The sequence below is a fragment of the Pangasianodon hypophthalmus genome, chromosome 22 (assembly GCF_027358585.1).
Source record: "Pangasianodon hypophthalmus isolate fPanHyp1 chromosome 22, fPanHyp1.pri, whole genome shotgun sequence".
NCBI lineage: Eukaryota > Metazoa > Chordata > Actinopteri > Siluriformes > Pangasiidae > Pangasianodon > Pangasianodon hypophthalmus.
The window spans coordinates 17,887,439-17,912,692 of NC_069731.1; the positions used below are offsets into that span (position 1 = coordinate 17,887,439).

General features: G+C 43.0%; 2 protein-coding genes across 3 annotated transcripts; one reads left to right on the forward strand and one right to left on the reverse strand.

Annotated features, from left to right (window-relative positions):
* Positions 1 to 90: 90 nt before the first annotated feature.
* Positions 91 to 6,851, reverse strand: LOC113541192 (uncharacterized). Of its 2 annotated transcripts, XM_026938031.3 has the most exons (9): positions 6,620 to 6,838; positions 5,416 to 5,500; positions 5,010 to 5,303; positions 4,876 to 4,896; positions 3,738 to 3,989; positions 3,057 to 3,164; positions 2,740 to 2,976; positions 913 to 2,240; positions 91 to 786 (listed from the first exon to the last, which is right to left on the reverse strand). In XM_026938031.3, exons 2-9 carry the CDS (start codon positions 5,447 to 5,449, stop codon positions 778 to 780), a joined length of 2,283 nt encoding a protein of 760 aa, XP_026793832.1. In that variant the 5' UTR covers positions 5,450 to 5,500; positions 6,620 to 6,838; the 3' UTR covers positions 91 to 777. The 2 variants fall into 2 exon arrangements, with proteins under 2 accessions (XP_026793832.1, XP_026793831.1); XM_026938030.3 differs by having other exon boundaries at positions 91 to 2,240; positions 6,785 to 6,851.
* Positions 6,852 to 6,893: 42 nt separating this feature from the next.
* On the forward strand, positions 6,894 to 24,904 carry LOC113541191 (cilia- and flagella-associated protein 44). Its single transcript, XM_053228116.1, has 32 exons — positions 6,894 to 6,976; positions 7,604 to 7,694; positions 7,784 to 7,946; positions 8,103 to 8,205; positions 8,781 to 8,997; positions 9,099 to 9,213; positions 9,313 to 9,477; positions 11,145 to 11,300; positions 11,466 to 11,513; positions 11,993 to 12,092; positions 12,783 to 12,877; positions 13,188 to 13,388; positions 13,813 to 13,923; positions 14,035 to 14,187; positions 14,296 to 14,514; positions 14,907 to 15,049; positions 15,167 to 15,502; positions 16,033 to 16,195; positions 16,413 to 16,543; positions 16,715 to 16,908; positions 17,288 to 17,450; positions 17,620 to 17,797; positions 18,419 to 18,919; positions 19,081 to 19,284; positions 19,579 to 19,774; positions 19,862 to 19,975; positions 20,554 to 20,684; positions 21,230 to 21,346; positions 21,447 to 21,648; positions 21,733 to 21,893; positions 22,337 to 22,471; positions 22,891 to 24,904. The coding sequence occupies exons 2-32, from the start codon at positions 7,636 to 7,638 to the stop codon at positions 23,101 to 23,103; spliced, it is 5,187 nt and encodes a 1,728-aa protein (XP_053084091.1). The 5' UTR covers positions 6,894 to 6,976; positions 7,604 to 7,635; the 3' UTR covers positions 23,104 to 24,904.
* Positions 24,905 to 25,254: the final 350 nt, after the last annotated feature.

Genomic DNA, 25,254 nt, shown 5'->3' on the forward strand with positions numbered 1-25,254 from the left:
TGTAACAGTAATTAGAACACTTTCCCTTTAAGAGTACCATGAAATTCATAGAAATTCATAACAGTAACATGATATGGAGCAATAATTGGGTTTTGACACGTAACAGCACTGTAACACACGTACATTTCCTTTCAGTCCTTAGCTGTATCTTATCAGCCAGCTACTCGGTGTGTTCTAATGTCAACAATCCTAAAACATAATAACTATCCAGATGCATTGTTTGGCGTACTGTGAAGCAGTCTTTCAAAGGTATCTTTGAAATGATGTGGTAACAGGAGGTATAGAAAGACTAATAGGTGAGAAAGACTTTAGGTTTTAGGTTTCACGCTACACAGAATTCAACAAATCAAAAAACAAACAAACAAACAAAAAACATTGGCTGAGGCCAGGTAGGGCTGAAAACGTCCTCCTAAACCACTTTCATTCATTGGTCAGAAATACAGTTAAGTTAAAGTGTAAACAAACCTATGTCAAGTGCAGAAAGAAATACAAAAATCACCTGAGCATGGAGAACACAGAGACGCTGCTCATAAATTTTTTTGTTCATCTCTCCAAATATGCAGAACACATGGTACCTGTGCAACTCTGTGTATTGACTCAGGTAATGCCTCAGCTCACAGCTACAAAAAAATGTGCAACCCAAAATACACGGCATGTTTGATTTACTTCCTGCAGGTGAGTCGAATTGTTTACTTGAAAGTGGACTGAGGCCACCTCAGTCAGATGATCTTGGCCCGGTTGTTTTTGTCCGAGTGCAATTGTTGTGTTCAAACCTATCTAAAGAACCTGAGAGAACACAAGAGGGTTCCATTCAAAAAAGACTAAACAGTATATATGTGAAAGAAGCTTTAAATATTACGCAGTCAGTGTGATCAGGGCATGGGACTGGTTGAAAGTACAGTATCAAATCACCTCACATCCTCTCTGCGACATGGCCCACAGCCTCCCGCGTCTGTAGATGAATTTAACTTCACACTCTGTCTCTTGATTGATTGTCGTGATTGTAAAACAGCAGCCTTGTTCCTGGAGCTGTACAGAATATCTCAGTGCTATACACTGCAGTTCCTCCCACCATCCACTCCCACTTTCTCTAATCCACATTTTATCATCCTCCTGTGCTAAAACCTCCCCGCCTAAGTAGTACATCGCCCGTAATCCTTCCTCGCTGAGCCGGGAAATGCGCACACAACGGGGTTTGTGAACTTCAAAGCGCCCTTTGCTTTTCTCATAGCCAAGGCAGTGCAGGCGCACCAGGAAGGAAGCCGGCTCGGATATTTTGAAATAAAAGTCCTCCTCCACACCATCGTCGATGGCCACTGCCCCCCTGGTGCTGTTCACAGAGATCAGCCGCGGTGATCCGAGCATTTGAATGGACTCCAGGACGAAGTGGAAACTGTGGCACTCGCCTGGCTGGAGGTATTGCTTAAGGTCAGACAGGGTCTCCTGATGCAGCTGCATGAGAGGGCCCAGGCCCAGCTGCGCAGGATTAAACTCAGTCAGAGACATCAAGCGGTTCCAAACTCCTGCATCAAACGCCTGTGAGTTAAAAGCAGGTCCGGAGAGAACAAGACGGATGTGCTGGGTGATTTGCGCAATGGAGGAATTTGCGAAATCTGTAATGCTCCTTTCCGCTTGCACTGTATCTAACAGTCGTGCAACATAAACACACACCTCTCTGTACTGTCGAGCTCGAGGAGTCGCGTCCTGCTGCTGCGTCGACGCAGCCACCACACTGTTCAGAACTTTCCGAATGGCCCGGACTGACACACCCTGAAAAGATGTGACCCTGTGAAGCCGGGTCCAGCAGGAATACAAACCCTCCACAGGACTCGACAGATGGATACCGGCATGTAGCGGGTGCAGGTCCCTCAGAATTTGTGCCAGAACCCTGACGCTCTGGAGCAGGTTCTCAGTTCCTCCTTCACTCCAGCACTGCTCAAGCTCCTGCAGGAGCGCCGTGTCCACTTGAGCGCAGCCATGCAGCTGCTGAAGCATCGCAGCAAGGCCACTGCTTGGCTTCAGCTTGGGTTCCTCCACAGCCTCAGCCAGGCAATCCCACACCAGGAAGCTGAAGATGGTCCACAACATGCAATCATCACCGCAGTCTGCACCGTGCACGTGACCATGATCGTGCAGATAATCCCAGGTGTGGCAGTGACTGTAGCTCCCACCACGGAGGAGAGCATCAGCGTCCTGCAGGAGCTTCAGGGATAAACAGCCTCGCTCAGAGAGCTGCACGCCTGGAGAACATGATAAATCATAGTGAGTAAATGAATAAAAGCAGACGTGTTGCTTTCTTAAACAAAGAAAACTAATAGTTAAATAAGCACTACATTAGAATTTCACTGATTGAATGTTATAATTACTAGATACCCACAGCATGGTTTATTGTTTTGCTCCTTGATTTTACATGTTTTAAACAAGCCAGGATTTGGGTTTAACTCGTCTTTACACAGATTTGCTGAATATATGCTCAGTACAGAGGGTATAATATAATAATGTTGTGCACTATAAGGAGAATGACATTTGAGTGTATGTTTTTTTGCATTTAATTAGAAAACAATACAGAATTGAGAAAAGTCAGAATAAACTATGCTATGAAGGATATAGCCCTTTTCCTACATCAACCAGCCAAGGAATCAGTTAGCACTACATGGCATGTTAAACATCATATTGTGGATTTTTTGCTTTTCAGTCTGCAAACGTTATGAAAATGCGATAGCTATATGGTCGACCTACTTCGAATATCAACTTCAGCCACTCTGCGGAGGAGCCGGTCTGCGTCCTGAGTCTTTTCCATGAACAGAGCCACCAGAGCCTCCAGCTGGGCCGCGTCCTCTAAGCTCACCCCCTCTAGGAGACACTCTTTGACTGTGCGATGTGGCAGACCCACTGCAACCCCCAGCTCACACACGTTCAGCCTGGCCTCATCTCCCACAGCCACGCCTAGCTGAGCTCTCACCGTCTGTAGCACTCCTGAAAACAGTAAAGCACATTCGTTAGCATTGTACGGGGACGTCATGATCGAAGAGCACTATGTGGCAATATTCGTTCACCTGAGTAAGGCAGGTGTCCTGCTGCTGTGTCTCGCGTCTCCTCTACTGCCACGCCAATGCTGCTGATCTCTTTGCTGTTCAGTGACAGATCGTTTAACGAACTACTGACTGAAAAATAAAAACACATCACTCATTAAACTGCTATAGGTCCTCTCGTCAATGTATGTTATTTCAGTTTAGCTTTCTAATATGGAAGATCAAACTTATGTGCTGGCCTGAATGGAATCCTATTTATAAAATGTGTTATGATTAAATGCTATTAGGGAAATTAAATAATGACAAGTGAAAATGAGAATGGAAATGCTTGAAGACTGTTTCTGTTTATGTGAATCTCATCCAGCATGACAAGTAATAATCTTAACATCTTAATCGCACCACCTGAAACTAGTCGACTAGTACAAGTTACTACATCATAAACTACAATAGCCTATCAGGTTCCAGTATGAAAATGCAAGCAATACAACACTGATTTACTAGCAAAAAAGGGGTGGGGTTCTATCAATAAATCTGGATTTCTTGATGAGGATTAAAGTGGATGTAGCTGAATGAATCTGAGGCCCCACCCCCACCCCAGAATGCTCAGTGTTATGATCTGCTCACACACATTACAGTACAGCTGCTTTTCACTTTGCTCTATGCAGGAGGACTGACCCACTCATCCCCCTGCATGCGACTGCTTACTGTTTATGTCCTCGGCGAGCTGAGGGTCTTCGTTGTACAGCGCCGTATAAAAGCTCTTGCATGCTGCCTCTCCTTTAGTAAGGCAGATGGTCAGCAGGATGTGGCTCTGCTGCATGGGGGTCGGTGCCGCCTGGATCCGCTCCAGATCGAACTGTGTGAGGGTGCTGCTGGAGAACAGAGCCAGAGACACGGGCAGCACGGAGTAGCCCAGGCGGCTCCACAGGCAGGAGAACTGAGCCTGCAGTTTCCGCTCTGAGAGAAGCCAGAAAAGATCATTTAAAAAAATATATATTTGACTGCCATTTAATTTATACACACACCCACATTATTACGAAAGTGTGTACACCTTATCAGTCATGCAATTATCAATCACCCAATCATGTGTTAGCAGCACAATGCATAAAATAACGCAGATCCAGGGCAAGAGCTTCAGTTAATGTTCACATCAAACTTCAGAATGTGGAAAACAATGTGATCTCAGTGATTCTGATCATGGCATGACTGGTACCAGGTTTGATTATTTCAGAAACTGCTGATCTTCTGATCTTCTGCTGATCTTCTACATTATCTAGAGTTTACAGAGAATGGTGCGAAAAACAAAAAACATCCAGTTCTGTGGGCAGAAATGCCTTGTTGATGAGATTTCAGATGAGAATGGCCCGGATTAGTTGACAGCTAAGCTATGGTAATTTAACCACTCTTTACAACCACGGTGAGCAGAAAAGCATCTCAGAATACTAGACAGTTAAAGATTAGAGTAATATCTGATCAATCCTAATTCCTGCTGCAGATGCTAGGGTCAGGATTTGGCATCAACAGCATGAATGCCTTTGTGTCAACAGTTCAGGCTGGTGATGGTGGTGTAATAGTGTGGGGAATGTTTTCTTGGCACACAGTGGGCCCTTTAATACCAGTCGAGCATCGTTTGAATGTCACAGCCTATCTGAGTTCTGTTTTCTAAAAGTGACCACTGAGTACAAGATAAATATTATTTGTAAGCATCAAGTGGTCATGCTATTAAAAAGAATCAAGTGATAGAAACGAAAGGAATTACAGACAGGAACCCAGAATCGAACCCTGAGGGATTCCCACTAAAATGATAGCATACTGTTTAAGATGAGTATAAAACGAGACAAACCTGTTGGTCCACGCTGGATCTCTATAAACATAAAATAAAATAGTGTTAGCGCATATTATATATTAGTGGATATAATTCTGGACTTTATTTTATGAAAAGTGAAATACAGACAGTATCCTATGGTTACACTGTACCTGTTTCAGCAGCCAGCCAGCTGCACAGACGTGGATAATGCTGCTTACATTCCCGCAGACACTCTAGGAAGCGCGCGGCTCCGCTCTCATCCATCTGACCCTGAACAATCTCCAGCAGCTTGCGGGCGCTCTTCTGTGGCGTCTTTTCCGCCCTCACCTCGTGGTAGTTATCCTGAGACAGCAGACCCGCAGCCAGGACGCAGTCTAACAGCGGCGCCAAGTTATAGAGAGACGCCACCAGGAGCTGCTGAGATGCCAACAGCTGAGCCTTCACCGACTTCCTGTGTCCTGAACCTGGGATCAAACAGCGAGTACGAGTCACACACTGAATTCAACACTCACTGGACATTATCAGAAAACCGGAAAGTGTGTATACATTTGCTCAGGCTTAGTTTAGTGTACGCACCTAACTCAGGGCACGTCTGAGGGTGGGACGCCATCGTCAGACCTCAAGGTCATCTACGCGGCTCAACTTCTAAAAGGCCTAAGAGCTGCAAAATAATGGCTGAAATGATTATCACAATTATTCAGCTGCACACAATTTTCAATTTTATCACAGATTTCAGAGCGCATTTTCTTTCGCACTCGACATCATGTTCATATGATCACAAACAAATGAGTCCTGAACTATGCAAATGCTAAATATAGCTAAACAAAATAATGTAAAAAAGGAAAATTGACCTTCTATTTTTCAGTGTAAAAAAATGAAAGGTGTGTGTATCCTGGAATAAGTGCACATAAAGGCAACAGAAAAAAAAAAAAAAAAAACTCTTTCAGTCTCAAGTTCTGAAGACGGACATTTTAGAAAGAGTCCAAATCCAAAATATGTATATCATGTTAGAAAAAATGGGATGCAAATTTTGGAACTTATATGACTCTCATTATTAGAATTTTATCATGGGGCGGACTGGTGGTGCGGGTCGCATTCGATCCTGAGCTCGGGTTACTGTCTGTGTGGAGTTTCGTTCTCCATGTCTGTGTGGATTTCCTCCAGTTTCCTCTCAGGAACATGGTGCTATGTGAACTGGCTGTGCTGGGTGTAAATGTGTGTGTGTGTGTGTGTGTGCATGGTGTCCTGCAGTGGACTGGCATCCCATCCCGGGTGTATTCCCACCTCACGCCCAGTGTTCCCGGGATAGTCTCCAGATCCACTGTGACCCTGAGCAGGATAAAGCACTTAATGAAGAATGAAGGAACTCTGACATGCACCATTTGACCACCATTTGACCCTGAATGCAAAGAAACATCTGTAAAACCCTAACACACTAAAGGTCTTGTAGCTATAGATTACATGTTTCTAACTTACAAGTCTAAGGGGATGCAAACTTTTGCGCTCACTGTAAGTCCCACAGCGTCATTATGTTATATAAACATGACGCTGCGCGTGCACATGACAGTTCAGCTGTAAACATATATGCATATATTTACATATATGCAAATATCTGAGCACGCGCCTCGATCCACCTCATTCCTAGCACTAAATACTGAGCGAAATTGTGTTAATTTGTCAAACTGAGATGCTAAAAAGACCAAATATGACATCTTTATACCGTTATAGATTAGTAACATTAATAATAATGTAGAAATCCTTAAGATTAAGCGGTACTCACGGCGCCTGAAACGAAAAACTCTTCACTTCCTGGAAGTTGTAGCTAAACTCCAGGAAAAGGTTCAAACTTGAGAGCCTCGTTAGCAACCGATTCATAAAGCTCTAGATTTAGATACTATCAGGAAGCACTAATTAGCATCCGAACCGGGGCGAGTTTAAAACCCACCTGTTCTACACAGCCGACTTGGTTCAACTTCAAACTTTTAGGCAACAAGGCTGTGGCTTCATCTACTACAACGCCCATAAACTACATTTCCCAGAATGCATTCCTAGCACGCGCACACGCCGCCTTCACGGTTGCTAAGGTAACGGGTTCAAACAAAATAGACACCTCAGACCAAAGTAACCGTTTCACAAGGTAAAGTCGTTTTTAACTGGTTTGAATGATTGGCATTTAAGGAGCATTGTAGGAGTATTTGTGAATCAGGGCTGTTTAGCTGGTTAGGTTTTACTGGGGCAGCTGCGAGGGTTAAAAATGATAAAAGTGTAAAGTGGTTTGTGTTGTTAGCACAGCTCCAGGGTTGCATATGTTTAGTGTAAAGTGGTTTGTGTTGTTAGCACAGCTCCAGGGTTGCATATGTTTAGTGTAAAGTGGTTTGTGTTGTTAGCACAGCTCCAGGGTTGCATATGTTTAGTGTAAAGTGTAAAGTGGTTTGTGTTGTTAGCACAGCTCCAGGGTTGCTTATGTTTAGTGTAAAGTGTAAAGTGGTTTGTGCTGTTAGCACAGCTCCAGGGTTGCAGATGTTCTCCTTCCGGGTTCTCCGGTTTCCTCCCTGCTCCCAAAAACATGGCAGTAGGTGGACTGCCTAGGACAAACCCCCACTAGGTGTGAATGAGTGTCTGAATGTGTGTGTGTGTGGTGCCCTGGATGGACTGTGCGTGTCCCATGTGTGGATGTATTCTTGCACTTTCTCAAACCACTTGTTTCAAAATTATTGGCACCCCTCCAATTTGGTGAATCCTTTCTATTTTTATGTTTGTGCAGGTTTTCCACAGAGTTTAAATTCAGAGACTGAGATGGCCGTTGCATTTACAAGCCCAGATTCCAACATCCCGCAGAACCTACTGCAACTCTCGTATCCTGCAATTAAACAGCAGATCTATCTATCTATCTATCTGTCTATCTATCTACAATCCTGAGAAACAATCCTTAACCACGAGCCAGGCATTCGTTCGGCTATGACTGCAGGCGACGAGGAAACCTGCAGCTGCTGGACGAGGACACGCTGGCCTTCGTGGCTGGAAGCATGTTGGTCCTTCTGGACATGAACACCAAACAGCAGCGCTACATCCCCAGCTGCAGCGGAGGAGGCATCGGTGCCATTATGGTACTCTGACACTCGTGCCTCCTATGACCAGAAGTTATGCATAGTTTATAAAACGATAATAAAATGTAATACAGCTGGATAATATCCTTTTTGTCTTTTGTGTTTAAGTATTCAATGCATATTTAATTCAGACTGTATTTCTCTCTGTGTCTGAAGCCTCATCCCAGTAGGAGATATTTTGCCATGGCAGAGAAAGGCAAGCAGCCTGACATAATTATTTATGAATATCCGTCACTGCAGCCCTATCGTAACCTCCGAGGTATTGTCTAATACATGAAACTGCTATACTTTGTTTGTTATTTGTCATTTGTCATTTATAAAATTAATTTTTAAACTTCCATAGATAATAATTCAGTTCACATGAAAATCAGTTCTCTTAAGTCTTCCCCTTATGTACAAAACCTAAGATGATTTTTTCCCTACCCAAGCGCAATGGCTTTAGGGTGATGAATAAAGATTTAATATAGCTGTTATAACTTAAGTAACTATAAGCAGATAAAATATACAACACGTCTTTCTTTAATAAATAAACAATGTAATTGTTGACAAATTGCTGTGGTAGAAGAGGAACATGCTGGGCCGGATCACACCACGCAGTCATTGTTTATGATTTATTTTCCTATAACAGCATGCCACCAAGTGTTTTATTCCCCACTTATGCAACATAATTAATGTATTTTATGGACTCACTGAAGTGAAATTCTGTGTTTAAGAGAAAATGTATGATAAATGTAATGATGATTTCATTTAAGAAAAAGAATGAAATACTACTTGTGTGTGTTAATGATTGAAAAATAACTGAAATGAAAGTGTTTGTATTCTTGTGCTGAACAGAAGGCACGAGTAAGGTCTACAGCTGTGTAAACTTTAATCGTGATGGCACGCTGCTGGCGAGCGTTGGAGGTGCTCCTGATTACATGCTGACCGTGTGGGACTGGAACCAGGAACAGGTGGTGCTGCGCTGTAAGGCCTTCTCTCAGGACGTCTACCGCGTCACGTTTTCTCCAGACAACCCGGGCCAGCTCACAACGTCCGGCTCCGGGCACATCAAGTCAGAGTTGACTTTGTTACTGCGAACGTTCATGTATACTCACTGAATGCTAATAGTCATTGTGCTGTTGTGTGTTTAGTGGAATTCTGCTTGGTTTGCAGGTTCTGGAAAATGGCTGACACCTTCACCTGTCTGAAGCTGCAAGGAATGCTGGGAAGGTTTGGAAGGACCCCTCTGACAGATATAGAAGGCTATGTTGAGCTCCCTGATGGGAAGGTGTGTTTGCTGACCACATGTATATGCTTATACACACACACACTCTCAAACACAGCATCTACAACATACCTTGTCTTCCTGTTTCTCTCTCTCCATCAGGTGGTCTCAGGTTCAGAATGGGGAAACATGCTAGTGTGGGATGGAGGTCTGATAAAGGTTGAGATTGGACGTAAAAAGGGACGCACCTGTCACGCAGGACCTATACAGCAGTTCACTCTGGATGAGGGAGAGCTGATAACTGTGGGTGCAGACGGAGCAGTCAGGGTGAGTCGCCTCAACAGGGGCTGCTGATTCTGCCTCTGTCTGACCCAAACATTAGAGGATAATCTAATCTAATTCGAGGACAGTTTATTTTACATGTGTACGTGGGTCACCTTGTTGAATAAAATCTGTGGTGTGATGTTGTAAGATGCCATACGTGCACCATACAAATTGGGCAGCGTCTGTGATTTGGAAGTATAGTCTGAAAGTGCTTTATTCTGGACAAATCTTGAAGACTAAAAGATGATCCAGGACAAAAATAACTCTGTGAAATCTGCCACTGTATCTAGAGCAAGGGTTCCCAAACTTTCTGAGCAAATGACCCCAAATGACCAACCTACATTTTTTAAATTCCAGCTTTATAACATAGGACTACTCTAACATTTGAACATTTTATTATGTCAGCAACGTATGTTTGTGTAAAGTTAGTCACTAAAAACCAAAGGAATATTCCACACAGGGGTGGTGTGATATAGATTCTGCTTCACGTGCACATGCAGAAGGAGAGGTAACACAAGCAGCATTATTTGCACACTCGCTGTGTAGCTTATGTACATTTAGAAGATCTAAAAGCAGAATTCACTGGATGACATATCAGAGCCAAAATATCCCTGTGCATCTGGTTTCCAAGCCAAACTGTAAAATGTTTAGCGGTTTTAAGCACAGCAATGTTAAACACACTGACAAGCTCTCACAACTTTCTGCTGTTGTCGTGATTATTGTCATGATCTGCATCTCAAACTGAAAACTCTGACCTTGGATTCAGAAATATTTACTAATCCAGAAGACTGGTATGCAAAACAGACTTTTCGGTGGGTTTGAAAGTGACATGAGAGGTTTTTAAAACTAGCGTTGTGTCTAAAATGCATACTTATGTACTATTCTAGACCGTTATTCTGTATGAGAATTCACTGTAATACTGAAAGTATGAATGGTAGTACTCAGTAACGATCTGGAATAGTACATAAGCATGTGATTTGATACACAATGCTTGTTTGCTTAGTGGAGGCAAATGGATGTGGATATTTGTCTGTATTTCTTCCTGAACTACGCTAGTTCAGTGTGTCAGGATAGTGAAAAAGACTAAAATAACATGTATCCTATTAATCTGAACATGGTTTATCTGAATGTGACTATTAACACACACAATCCATCTTGTATTTCTAATATTAATTTGTAAAATAAATGAATGAACAAAAGAGGAAATTGTGAGTTTCTCTTGTGACCCCGTTGGGTTGCGACCCCTAGTTTGGGAACCCCTGATCTAGAGGGTGTCACATTTCTAACACTGGTCAGGATTGTATATTAATCCTGTAGTGCGGCCCACATTTATAGACAAATCTTGTTTAAGGTCCAATTTTACAGACTATATGATCTGTAAAATTGTAAATTCCCATATTTACCACATAATGGCACGTTCAAACGGATTTGTTTGATATGTGAAAATGAGCACATGTTATACGCTGAAGGGAAATAAGTATTTGGACACTTTTGTTTTTGTTATTTAATATACTTCCAGTGCATATATTCACCACAAATACATACAGATACACATCTTTTAACACTGTACTTTTTTTGTATATGTATTCATACATATCTAAGTACACAGAATTTAAGCAGTGTGATTTAGAGTAGTGTGAGTAATACAGTAAACAGTGTGTCTGTTGTAGTGCTGGGACTTTGAAACCATCGATACAGCAGACTGTGTGGACGACAGCGGGCTGTTTGTGATCGAGCCCATGAACGAGCTGATTATAGGCCGCAATGTGAGCCTCTCCTGCATGGTCAGGAGCACCATCCCAGACTCCACTATCTGGTTTGCACAGGTATACACACATTAAACTCATGCTTTAAACACAAACTGAGCATGAATAATCATCTGTTATAGCATAGTATAGCAAAACACACTAGATCTATTAGAATGAGTGCATTAACTCTAGCTGTTTCGCTGTTTTAAAGTTTTTGTATGAGAACCGTTTGTGTCTTTTCAGGATTCTAATGGAGGAATCTGGAAACTGGACTTGTCCTTCTCCAATATAGTGAGTTTTTATCTCAGTTGAGTACAGAGCTCAAGGGTGTACAGACATTTTCGTGTGTGTGTGTGCACGCTAAATGAGGAGGAAAGGCTCCAAACATAAATAACAGGCCTATTTGATGATACTTTTCTTTCGACTCAGTAAAAATAATGATTCAGTCAGTGTACCAGAAACCTGCATTTTTTTCCCCATTTCTCTGGTACCACCATGTTTACTCTCTAAAATTACTGCAGAATTAGCTTCATTAACTCTTTGAGGAAGGGCTAGACAGGGATATGGAAAGCTGATCTGTTTTACATTTGATTTTGCATAATGATGATAGTCAATGTTAACCTTTTAATAGCAGGCCAATTATAATAGTATTTTTAAAATGGAGGTGGGCCGTAGGCTGGACACTCCTGCCCTAAAGTCTCTACATACAGTATGAGCATTGCATTGCAATCAGGCTGGATTGGTGCAGTTGTGTGTGTGTGTGTTTGCAGACCCTGGAGCCTGAGTGTCTTTTCTCATTCCACGCTGGTGCAATTGAGGGAATGGATGTGTCTGGATTTAGTCACCTGATGGCCACCACTGCATTAGACCGTAAGAGCAATTAGACTTACACCAGGACTGAAACTACCTTCGTCTACACCAACTGGAGTTTTAAGTACCTCTTTAAAGGTCGTACAAACACTCTTTACATATTACAGTCGTGTAACTTTTTGAACTAATAGTTAGCTCACCCCTAACACACGACAGCTACCAACCAGAGAAGGTGAAAGCTAGCATGTGCTTGCTTCGAAACATGTGAAGCTACCATCTTTTCCAACTGCTGCTCATTGTGCGTCACAAAGCAGATGAACACTTGGCGCAAAGCACTATCTGCCCTCTTCTGCATATGTGAGCTCAGAAATGTCCCCTTATTGGTTAGTCACTTTGACTGACAGGGGAAGGACAGTAAAGTTATTCCTGCCACACAGAGAACATGACCAGTTATGCTCTCTTGGATTTCTGGCCATGATTGACTGTGGCATTGTTGGGATTTGCAGTCTCATAACAATAGTGCAAATGTTTTTCTGTTGCGCCATTTGGGAGTCCAATCCTGACCAAGATAAAGCGGTTAATGAACGGCTTAATTAATATTTTTAGCTTTGCTTTTAAAAGGATGTTTTCCGTCCATTTTCCCACCATGTTATATCTTATTGTGAAGCGTATATTGAGATATGTTTAATATTGTCAGTATTGTTACAGGCTTTCAGCATGCGCACATACAAATTTTCCTCTTTGTGGCAGGTTCAGTAAGGATTTTTGACTTCCTTTCCAACAAGGAGCTCACAGTCACCCATTACAGACAGGGAGGAAGCACTCTCACCTGGGCCCCTCGTATGGTGTGGACACTAAATCATTTCACATCCCACACAACTCATGTCTGTAGTTTCCTCTGATGACTGTTTGATGTAGGCCATCGCTTTTGATTTCACAGATAGAATTACAATTGTATGATGTATAGAAAAATAGATCTATTTAACATCTATTTAAACAATATTTTTGGAACAGAAATTGGACTCCTAGTGCTTGCGGATGCTTCTGATGGATTTAGGATTAGTAGAAATGTAAAAATGGGACATTTGATTGAGTTACATTAACTTGATCTGTGTACTGTACTCTCTCTCTCTCTCTCTCTCTCTCTCTCTCTAGGTGTGTGGTGGTGAGAGTCTGCTGGTGGTGGGCTGTGAGGATGGCGTGGTGCGTCTGTTGGAGCTCTATAATCCTCAGAGCCTGGATGAGGTTGCCAAGCACAATCTCCCAGAGCTCCGTCTCAAACAGGCCTTCAAACCCCATAATGCATCTGTGACAGCCATCTCCTACAAGCACAATGGGCAGATCATGGCTACTGGGGTACAGGCTGTCTCTGTGTGTGTGTGTGTGTGTGTGTGTGGCTGTCTGCTTTAGTTACCTAATCATATAGCTATGTGTTCAAATCATAATGAAACTCCTGTAAGGGGCCACCAGAGTGTGTGTCTCTCTGTGTGTCTCTCTCATGGGGTGTCTTTCTCTCACTGTCTGTCTGTATCTCTCTCTCTCTCTCCCTCTCTGTCTGTATCTCTGTCTCTCACTGGGTCTTGCTTACTGAGTCTCTATCTCACTGTTTCTCTCTCACTATGTTTGTGTCTTTCTCTTACTGCGTGGGTCTCACTCTCACTGTGTGTGTACATCACTCTCGTGCTGTGTGTCTCTCGCACAAATCTCTATCACTTGTGTGTGTGTGTCTCTCTTACTTTTTCTCTTTCTCACTGTCTCTCTCTCTGTTCTCTCTCGGCAGAGTGCGGATGGCACGGTGTTCTTCTTCTCAGTAGGGGACAGCTATGAGCCAATCGGCTTTGTGACAGTGCCGGGACCGGTGCAGGGTCTGCAGTGGGCTCCTCAGTCACATGTGAGTATGTGAGAATAAGTCCAGCACATGGTAATTATATGTTTTGCTGGTTTGCTGATAGGAAATGTGTGTGTGTGTGTGTGTGTGTGTGTGTGTTTGTGTGTGTTCCAGGAGAGAAACACTCTGTTAGTTGCATGTCAGATGGGTCATGTGGTGGAGGTTGAGGCTCCTGACGCACATGATCCCCCTGAAGGAAACACATACCATCTGCAGAACCTTCCCATCAGGCACTTCTGCTTCCACAGCATCAAATCACGCATTAAGGTCAGCAGCAGGCGTGGGAACTAAAGTACACACTACGTTCATTATGTATGTGTTATACTTTATTTTTGTTTTTTTTGTTTTTGTGTGTGTGCGTGTGTGTTGATCCAGAGGGACGCAGAGATATCTCGCAGACAGGCCTTGAAGGAGAAGAGACAGAAAGAGAAGGCACTCCAGGAAGTGAAGGATCAGGAACAAACTCCTACAGAGGAAGATGAAGAGGAAGAGGAGGAGGAAGAGGAGTTGCCACCGATCTTCATCCCCAATCCCCCCAGTCCCCTTCACTGTGCTTTCTACTCCAATGAGCCTGGAGCATTCTGGCTTTCTGTGGTACACACACACACACACATGCACACACACACACATGCACACACACACACACACGCACACGCACATAACCACACATTCACAAAATGCACAGACAGACACAGCTTTTAATTCCTTTTTGGTTTTTATTTTTCTCTCACACACCTTTTATTTCTTGTCTTTCTTTTTTGGTTCTCTTCCTGGTTTCAAGCTTTTTCTTTTTTTTTCCCTCTTTCCTTTTCTTGTTTTTTCTTTTTTCTTTGTAACCTTTTTATGTGTTTCTGTCCTTTTCCTTCTTTCATTCCTCTTTACCTTTCTTTTGTCTTTGCTGTTTCCTGATTCTTTCTTTCTTTCTTTCTCTGATACTCTCTCTCTCTCTCTCTCTCTCTCTCTCTCTCTCTCTTTCTCTCTCTCAGGGAGGCTATGACTCTGGGTATCTGTATCACTGTAAGTTTTCGGAGCAGCAGTCTGCAGACCAGTCAGAGAGGAAAGACGAGCCGTTCGCTTTCGTCCCAGTCCAAGATGCAGATCACAATCCCATCCTCACTGTCTGCTTCTGGTACAAACACATACACACACACACACACACACACACACACACACACACACACGTACACATGTACACACACACAAAATGAATCTGTTTTCTTGTGTTTGCGATCTCTGTCCCCCTCAGTGAGGTGAGGCAGCTGCTGCTGTGTGGGATGCAGGATGGCAGTATCCGGGTGTATCCTCTGGAGTCAGGGGACCTGCAGCCGGTGCACATGCAGGCGTACTGGGCACTCGGTGTTCATGACAGCCAGTATGGAAGCCTCCGGCAGCTCCGTGTCAGCCACGATGGCCGCTTCGTGCTGAGCACCGGTGCAGATGGAAACATCTTCTCATTCAGGCTGCTGGAGATGGAGGAGATGGAGGAAGCACTACAGAGAGGACACGCAAAAGTGCCCTCACCACGCCTTATCCTGGACACGGAGCCTGCGCCTCTCGATATAGAAGACCCCGCTGCCTACAGGTGTGTGTGTGTGTGTGGAAATGATAGCAGACAGGAACTCAGACAGTCAATTGTTACACTTTATTGGTACCCTTCAAGTGAGAAACATTTGGAGAAACTCCCTATCTTTCCTCCATCTAAAAACAAAAACATTATCACAAGAAGTTCTTTTTTAATAATAGTATTTCATTGACATACATTTAAAATACACACAAAAAAATTGTTTGACAAAATTCAATTATTTGAAAGAATATAAAGGAATTTAAAATCTTTTGCATAGAGGACGGACCAAAATCCTATAAAAGTGTTTCCAACCCTGGATGGGGTCTCTTCTGGGGAGGTCTGGGTGCCAATACTTTTGAAACGAGGGCTTTACAGAAAAACATCGACTACATTATATGTTTGGGGGAAAAAATTCTTAAAGTATACAGTAACTATACTACATTCTCTAAGGGTGCCAATAATTCTGCAGTTGATTACTAGAGAACTGGGTGAGAAACGAGAAATTACAAATAACTTGACTTTGTGTGTGTGTGTGTGTATGTGCGCAGTATAGAGACGGCTAAGCAGAAGCTGGAGTTGGACCGCATGCTTCGAGAGGCTGAATCGAGGAAGCAGGAGCGCCGTAAGAAGCTCGCCGAGTTGCGAAGCCGTTTCAAAGTCCTGCTACAGCAGAACCAGAGTCTGCCGGAGCACGTCCGCCTGCAGCGCTCGGTAACACACCCATTGTTTCATCCTAGCATGGATGTGCATTTACTTTTACCAGGAAAATAACTCTCCTAGCTTGCATCCAAATGTGCTACATCACTGTAAGTAGCAGTGTGAAAGGTGTGAATTACCGTAACACACTGCTACAAAGGAGAGGAAAGGACAAGAGAACTGTTCCCATGTAGCAGATGTACAGATGTACAAGATTTGACTTGTGCTTTAGGAGCTGGAGTTGGATTGCCGTTTCCGGGAGGAAGTAGAGAGATGGACGGCTGAGAGAGTGAGAGAGGTGAGGAGAGAATTAGCCTGGGAGATGGAGAGACACCGTATCGGCCTGCAGAAGCTCCAGGAGAGGTGCTCTAACTCCTCGTTTCTCTCACTCACTCAAATCTCTATGTTTCTAAATAGTGCAGCGAATAGTTGAATAGTTGTGAATAGTTCATGAATAGTTCATGAATAGTTCATTTTCTCTTTTAACTGTTGTTTTTTTTTTCAATCTCATTCTCTCGCCATCTCTTTCTACAGGTTTATGGACTCAGTGGTGTGTGACACAGTGACAGTGTCTGCGATCAGGAGTGATCATAAGGTTTCCACCTACAGGCTGGTAGCTCTGTCCAACAAATTCCACCAGCTGAAGCAGCAGGGAAGAGCCACGCAACATTCTCAGGAGGTGTGCGGCCCTAAAGAACAGAAGGAAACTCACGCTGATGTCATCACAGGTCAGAGCAATGGTGTGTAAATGTGTGTGTGTAGGTGGGTGGTTGGCTGTGTACAGTTTCTGACAGCAGTTTAAGGAATAAAACACTTGGGTGTTTTATACACTTATGGACTGAAAAACCATAGTCATTTGTCCTGAAGTCTTTCCTGTATCAGAAAACTTGCTGACAAAGTGCTGACACCTGAAAGCATACGAGTTCCTGTGAATTAGTTGTTACTATAGAAATGATAGTGCATTACTTTACAGCAACTGCAAGTCCACATCTGACCAATCAGATTCGAGAATTCAGCAGTGCTGTAGTATAAATCTGCTTTGTCAAGGCGAAGGTAATCAGTGCTGCAGAAGATGATTGTGTAATGTGTTTAATGTATCTCCAGCAGCAGAGGAAGCTTTACCTGCCACAGCAGTGTTACAGCGACGAGTGCCACAGGGAGCCGGTGGCAAGCTGGCAGCCAGACAGGCGGAGAAACTGCGCAAGGCAGCCGAGAAAGCAGAGAAGGCCCGCGCTAGGATAGAGCAGAGGAAGAGAGAGTGGGATGAACTGTGAGTCTCGATGTCTACACGTAGTCTCACATCAGCAGTAAAGTTCTGAATGAGGTCCAGGCGTAGAGAAGGGATGGTGGAGGGTTGCCACTACTTTATTTAAAGGAATACTCTAGCATTTTTCCATCTATCTGCTGCATCTCTGTAGTGTATCTTTTTCCCGTCTCAGCTATGCTGCCAAACCCAGCGAGGACTACGAGGATCCAGAAGACATCCGTGCAATCCAGTTGGCCAAGGAGAACATGGGGGACTTCAAATTGAAGACGGCGCAGGACTACACAGTGCCGGAGCACCTGAGGATGAACGTGGAGAAGAAGACGGCACAATTGGTTGAGTTGGAGGAGCAGGTCAGCAAGCTCTAAACACAAACAGCAGACAGGGATCAAGTCGATCAAGTTCCTGTTGGTGGACTGTTCCGTTCGGTGTACTTATAAACTTTTTTTAGGATAAAAAAAAGTGAATTTTCATTACTTTTTTTTAATGAAGTAGCTTATTCTTTAAATAACAGTCTTATCAGCCGTATTAATTCCCTGTACACTGTTTACTTGCTCTGACGTCTTCATTTAGAAAAGGGGATTTAACCACTTTGGTTAAAAAATGGATTTGCACAAACACACTCCTGACTTTTCAAGCAGACTGAAAAAGCCTGAAAAAGCATTGTTCCAGTAGCTGAACATACTATTTTTTTATTATAGTAGCATGTTATGTAGTTTGCTTTACACAAAAAAGAAACACAAATATGTTTCTATAACCTTTTATCCCATTTTTTATAGACAGGTCAAATAATCCTCCTCAGTTAAGCTTAAAAATATTTTTTAAGTTTAGCAAATAAATTTTATTTAAATTTCTGGGTTTATGGGTCTTTCTGAAAATTTTAAGCTTCCCTAAAACCAGGGGATTGACACCCTCTACCTGTGTGTGTGTGTGTGTGTGTCTACATGAACATGAACACGTGTTTTCTGATCCAGATCTACCAGAGGAAAAGCCAGATGAACGTGCGCGTGCTGGCCCTGCGGGACTCAAAGGTGGCTCTCGTCTCCCAGTTCCGCTCCCACATGCACCAGCTGCTGGCCGTTCAGAAGCTTCTTCCCCCGGAGAAGCACCGCCCACCCCCCACCACGCCCGTGCTGACGCCCGAGGAGACGCCTGAGAAGGAGCTGCAGTACAGCCGCACCACGCTGGAACGCTACGCTGCTGCACGGGCCAAAATGAGCCACACCAGCTGGGACGACAAGCACGAGGAGCCTCGGGATGTGCTGGAGATGATGCAACAGGACGTTGATGAGGACACACATGCAGAGGAGGAACACACTCACGCAGAGGAGGAAGACACCCACGCAGAGGAGGAACACACACACGCAGAGGAGGTGCACATACACGCAAGGGAGAACCTCAGTGAGTTGGAGCAGGAGATGATGGAGGTGGAGGAGATTCGCAACCTTTACTTGCAAGACAAACTGATAAGACAGGTGTGTGTGTGTGTGTGTGTGTGTGTGTGTGTGTGGGGGGGGGGGGGGGGGGTATATACTCATTAGTCACAGTGAATAAGGAGAAATAGTGGCTCTGTTTTCATGATTGCAACGTGGTCAGTGTTCTCTTCTCTCACTCTCTTGCTCCCTTTCTGATGGAGATGGCGGAGGCCATGTGCGCTTTCGATGCTAATCTGTGTCTCCTGCGTCATGAGAAAATCAAGCTGGACGTGCAGATGAAGCTGGCTGACCTCCGATACGTCACACTGTTCGAGGAGCTCCTGCTCCTTAAAGAGTTCGAGAAGAGAGAGTTCACGCTACAGGAGAGACGAAATGCCTGCGTGCAGGAGGAGAGAGAGCTCAGGGTGTGTGTGTGTGTGTGTGTTTATATGTGTATGTCTGCCTGTCTGTGTCGATCTGTCTGTATCTGTGTGCGTTTATGTGTCTGTCTGTATGCATTTGTGTGCCTGTGTGTCTGTCTGTGTGTAATTACATGTACAGTATATGTGTGTAATTTTCGGTTTGTATGTTTGTATGTCTGTCTGTCTGTCTATGTGTGTCTATTTTTGTTTGTCTGCGTGTGTGCTACACGTCCTTGTTTTTGTAAGTATCCTTATAGAGCACTTATAGAGAACTTTGTGTGTGTGTGTACATTTTAGTCAAAGATGGAGGAGTGTAAATATCAGTTGGAGATGAAGAAGAGAGACATAGCGAAGCTGCACGAGAGAGAGAACGTCCTAGCCTCCACGTTCCAAGATTCACTTGGAGAAAACAACAAGTTTGCAGATTTCCTCACCAGAGTCTTCAAGAAGAAGATCAAACGAGTGAAGAAGAAAGAGAAGCCTGGCACCGATGGTGTGTTCTGCATGTGTGTGTGTATGTCTGTCTGTGCGTGTGTGTGTGTGTTTATTGCTATTTGTGCTTATCATATTGTTGTACCAGAGGAAGAAGAGGAGAGTGAGGAAGACTCAGATGAAGAGTCAGACTGGGACAGTGATGAGGATGATGAAGAGTCGGATGGAGCTGGTGGCTTTGACGATAGTGTCTGTCCTCCGAGTAAGCTGACTTGAACATCATTAGAGTGCATTTTATACTTTATTACAAAGGTGGACAAATTATAAATTCATTATCTATCCCACTGGGCAGGTAAAAACTCTAATCTGTTGCCCAGTCCTGGGTCTGACTCGGCTAAAACACAGTGCTAGCTCAAGGAAAGAAATAACATAATAATGATGAGCCAGATTGTGCATTAATACAGACTTAAGTGAAACAAGTGAGTTTATAATCATTATCCTTTTCTAACAGCTTCTGATGTGGCACATCATGACAAAAATTCATAAAAGATATTAATCAAGCCTAGCTGTGAGTGGCATTCAAACACATTTAGCTTAAGAGTTTACGAGCTCTCAACAACATCGAGTAACTCTGACTCAGTGGAATGGAAGTACAGTCAGAAAAATGCAAACAAATATTTGCTGAACCATTTAATGACTATGGATTTACAAGTATGATCGTAAATAATGAGAAGAAACCAAAATGCACAAGTCTGCAAAAAGAAATGATGTCCATTTAGGTTTGGGAAACAATGTGTTACTGGATTAGAATCCTTTTTTTCTTGTGTTTTTGTGTATAAGACTGCGACCCAGAGCTTTTTGAGAACACTTTAATTTTGCGGGAGCATCGCTTGGATTTGGAGGAGCTTCTGCAAGAGGAGAAGATGATAGCAGACAGCCTGAGGAAGGAATGTGACTCACTTACCAAGAAAGTAAGAGAATTACATCAGTACTTTCTTTTATTATTTACTCTTAATAGAGTGTTTGCTGTGTCTCTAATGCTGCATTCGGCATGACTCAGTGGGAAGTCAGAGCTCGGAATGACTTTTCAGAATCTGTGCATTCAAGGTACAAAGCGAGAAGAAAACATGGCCTCCATGGATGTCTTTTGTTAACAACAAGCTAGTCAGCTAACTGAGATGAGTGATGTGTATTTTCTGCCTCAAAACAGGAAATAGTCTGTATAGTGTAGAGTCAGTGTTATAGATTTAACAAGCAAATATGTCTGTGTTGATTGATCTAAAGCAAATACTTGCATACTTGCACTATTATAACTGATTTAAAGGTAAGAAGTGCTACTGTGTTCACTGTTGATGCTGTGAGCGGCCATGTTGATTCAACATCTCTCCCTGGACTCGTAGTTGAGAAGAATTCCCCGAGTACCCAAGTAGAAATTTTTAGTTATGACCTCTAGTTCAATGCAATGTAAGTGCACCAATATGTGTGTTTGTGTGGGTGTGTGTGTTTCCTCTGTCAGGAGAAGATTGTGCAGAGCAACCTGAAAGCAGCAGAGGGCGACCTGGAGCTCTTAAACCGAGAGAAGCAGCAGAAAGTCAATGAGCTAGATGTGGTTGTCCCGCTGAGGATACACCAGGTGTGTGTGTGTGTTTGAGTGACAGTATGCCACTGTAATCCTGTCACCACATCCTAAGCCCTCCTCTCTCTCTCTCTCTCTCTCTCTCTCTCTCTCTCAGATTGAGTATACGAATAACGGCGTGATGCCCTCTGACCTGAGCGGGGCGCTGGTGATGAACGCGGCGTCTGTAAGCCGACTGCACGAGCGCATTAAGGAGCTGCAGCAGGAGAAGAGTGCCCAGAGGCAGTTATACAGACAAGCACGCCAACAACACGTCCAGCTCCGAAACGACCTCAGAGATATGGAGGCCAAGAGTCAGGGTCAGTTTCTGTTCACTGAATCGGGCTGCTTGTAGGAGTCCAGTGAGCTGGTGAATAGTGTGTGTTGTGTATGTATGTGTGTAGAGTTAAAGGCACACTGTGAGCTGCTGATGTTCAAGAAGTTTGGCAAGCTGGTGGATCTGGAGGCTCTGCAGACTATGAGCGGCAGCCGGAAGCTGGAGGAGATGAAATACGAGAGGCAAGTGCGGGAGGCTCAGAACAGACAGGAGCTCAGGATGTGGCAGGTACACACATACACACACACACACACTCACACATACAAAATTTGAAATAGGAAGTAAAACAACAAAGTTCATCCAGTCACATTAGTCACTGTCCTGCCCTGGGAGCAGATCGCTTTGATTTTCTACCCAAATTCACTTTTTTTTTTGATCTCCACCACATGTGATGAGTAAGTAAGTAAGATTTTATAAAACATAGGTACAAATAAACATGAAAGAAACACACCAAACTTATAAAACACTGATAAAATGAGAAATGTATATTCTACAAACAAATCAAGAACTCATTGAGGAACTGTGTGCTTCCCTTCTCATTCAGGAGATTTCCAGCACTGCTTAGTTCTTCAGACTTTGGAAATGTGGCTATGCTCTTCTTTGACTGGATAAATATGTTGAGGATAAAGATGTTGCTCAGTTTTTATTAAAAGTGTGAGCGTGTGTTTTAGGTGAAAGTGGCCGCTGCCAAGCAGGAACTGACTGATGTGACCAGAGAGCACACAGCACATCTGCGCAGCCTCAACAGCCTGCTGACCGAGAAAAAGCTGCTGGAGGACAAACTCAATGCCAGGCAGAGGAAGATGGTAGTGTGTGTGTGTGTGTGCGTGTGTCTGTGTGTTCGCAAATGAAATCTAATCTATCATTGTATCTAAGTTAATTTTAATGTTTGAGATTTGTTTTATTTATTTATCATCCTCTATCTTAATGTCAAATGGCTTCTTATTCACTGTACCTGCTCACTACATAGAGGATAATGCTATGTAAATTTAAGCCATTTAGTAGTTACATCCTCTGACAACATTAAAGAGCGACCTAGTTGCCAAATCCAGTCACAAGTGATCACTAAGATGCATCCAAGACACACAAGAGCCGTCCGTCTCGGCTGCCCACTTCTGATAGGATCAGCTGAGACAAATATTACTACCTGGTGTGAACCTAACAATTTTCATTTGAATGATTGTCACTGTACTGATGAGTGTGTGTGTGTGTGTGTGTGTGTCAGAGTCATCAGTTCCAGGGATCCCGGCAGGCTGATCAAGAGGACATCCAAAGGCTGCAGCTGCAGGTCCAGAACCAGGCAGAGAAAATTAAATGGCTGAAGCAGGAGATCAGCACCCTGTCTCGCAAAGGTGGCCATGTCCTACCCCCGAGTGAGCCAAGTTTACCCTCCATCCATAGAAACACACCGCTTCAACGTAGGCGTGCTTTACCTTAGACACATTTGGTCCTTTGATTGACTTACACCATATTTTTGAATCCTATCCACTGTGAATCACATATTTATCCTGAGACCAAGATCAATAAAGTATCTATGAGACAAATATAAAATCTCTGGACAAAAACTGCATTGATACAACAACAGCACTTTATTAGATAATGTGGTGATATTAGACGGGATGCTAAAATCTAATATCTATCAATAGCTCAACAATGATGCTTTGAGGAACGCATTATATCACAAGGTCTCATCAATGGCGTAATAAATGCCATCAGGTCTGTAATGCTTTCCAGCCTCAGTTCTCACTTCTTTATAGTGTTAGTGGTGTTGGTATGCTTGGTTCCACAAAAATCCAAATGAATCCATCTTTAAACATCAAAATAGCAGGTAATCTGATGTGGATGCCAAAAAACCCTATACTGATGTATTTTTATCTTTGAAAGGTGAGGGCTTATACTGCATTTAACTAAAGCTAACTAAAGTAACTCACTACTTTATATGACTTTATAGTAGTATTTACTTTAGATCAATCAACATAGACACATTAGTTGGTTAAATCTAACACTAATCGTACAGTTTGCTGTTCTGAGAAAGTAAAACAATCATAAACTCATGATCACTAATGATAACTGGCTAGCTTGTAGCTAAAAAAACATGCTTTCATGAAGGCGTCCATGTTTTTCCCTATTTCATAACTCCAACCGAACATGCAGACCTCAAAATTTATATAATTCCAAGTTCATATTCTGCGTTCGACGTAAAATGGAAGTGGGAATTACATAATTTTTGACCTCCATGCATTCAAGCTACAAAGTGGGGGGAAAAAATGGACGTCTCCATGTTCCCAACAAGCTAGCCAGCTAACTGTAATGAGTGATGTATATGAGTGATGTATATTTTCCTCCTCATAACAGTGAACTGTATAGTCAGTGCTATAGATTTAACCAAAGAATATGTCTGTATGTTGATTGATCTAATGCAAATACTAGTATACAGTATACAGTATACTTTATTTAATGGTACAGAAGCACTACTTTTTACTGCTGATGCTGTGAGAGGCCATGCTGATTTGATGTTACATGCTCAAACTCTGGGTTGAGATTTACGAGTCCTGAGTTTATGGGTAGGAATTTTGAGTTAAGGGGAAGTTTTCTTCATTTTGTGTGTGTGTGTGTGTGTGTGTGAGAGAGAGAGAGAGAGAGAGAGAGACTTTATTCAACAGACCTGATAGAATTAGACACTTTGACAGGCTTCAGTCCCATAGAGAATATGTAGGATTATTAGGAACAGCAGATGAAAAACACAGTATTGGGGGAAAAAAATGACATACGACTAATTTTTCTTCACTTTTTTGATTCCTCGAATAAGGACTCGGTTCAGCCTCGACACGATTATAGATGAGGGAGGTCTGTGATTCACTTCAGCAATTTAAGGAGCACTTGAGTTTACTGGACCTCCTCAATGGGCTGATCAAAGAGATAAATATTGCACATAATAACTGTGTGCCATAAAGTGGCTGGGAAATTGCGATGCAAAAACGGCGAGTTCGGGGTCGCCAAGGAAACGCGGCGGGCCGAGTGGAGGAGCGGGTGAATAGGGGATTAACCCCGTCCCAGTGGCTCTCAATGCAGCCCCCTGCCAAGAGCCAAGAGCCCATTCCCATGTGCTGCCCTTTATTCCTGTCATTCAAGAGTCAATAGGCAACCCCTCCTCAAACACACACACAAGCACACACACACACACACACACACAATTATATTACTATATTTATGAGGTATTTTCATTGATTTGTGCATTAGTGTCAATAAATGATGCAATGTCTACTCCTTAACCTAAGTATCTAACTCTAATCATTTGGCTTTTTTTTTTTTTTTTTTTTTTTAATTAATAGTTACCTTTCTTCCTGGAGGCCCAACAAGTGGGGAGTATTAGAGGGACTATCACCACCAGATATAACCAAAAAAAATCTAAATAGAAATGCATTTATTTATATTTCAACTATGTTTACTGTAAAATATTAAAAGCTCATTCGTGAACATTATATGAACATTCATAACAACACACACACACTCACACACAAACACATATCTATTAAAATACCAACTCAGACTCACACCCACACCCATTCAGTAGCTGGCTTTTTATTTT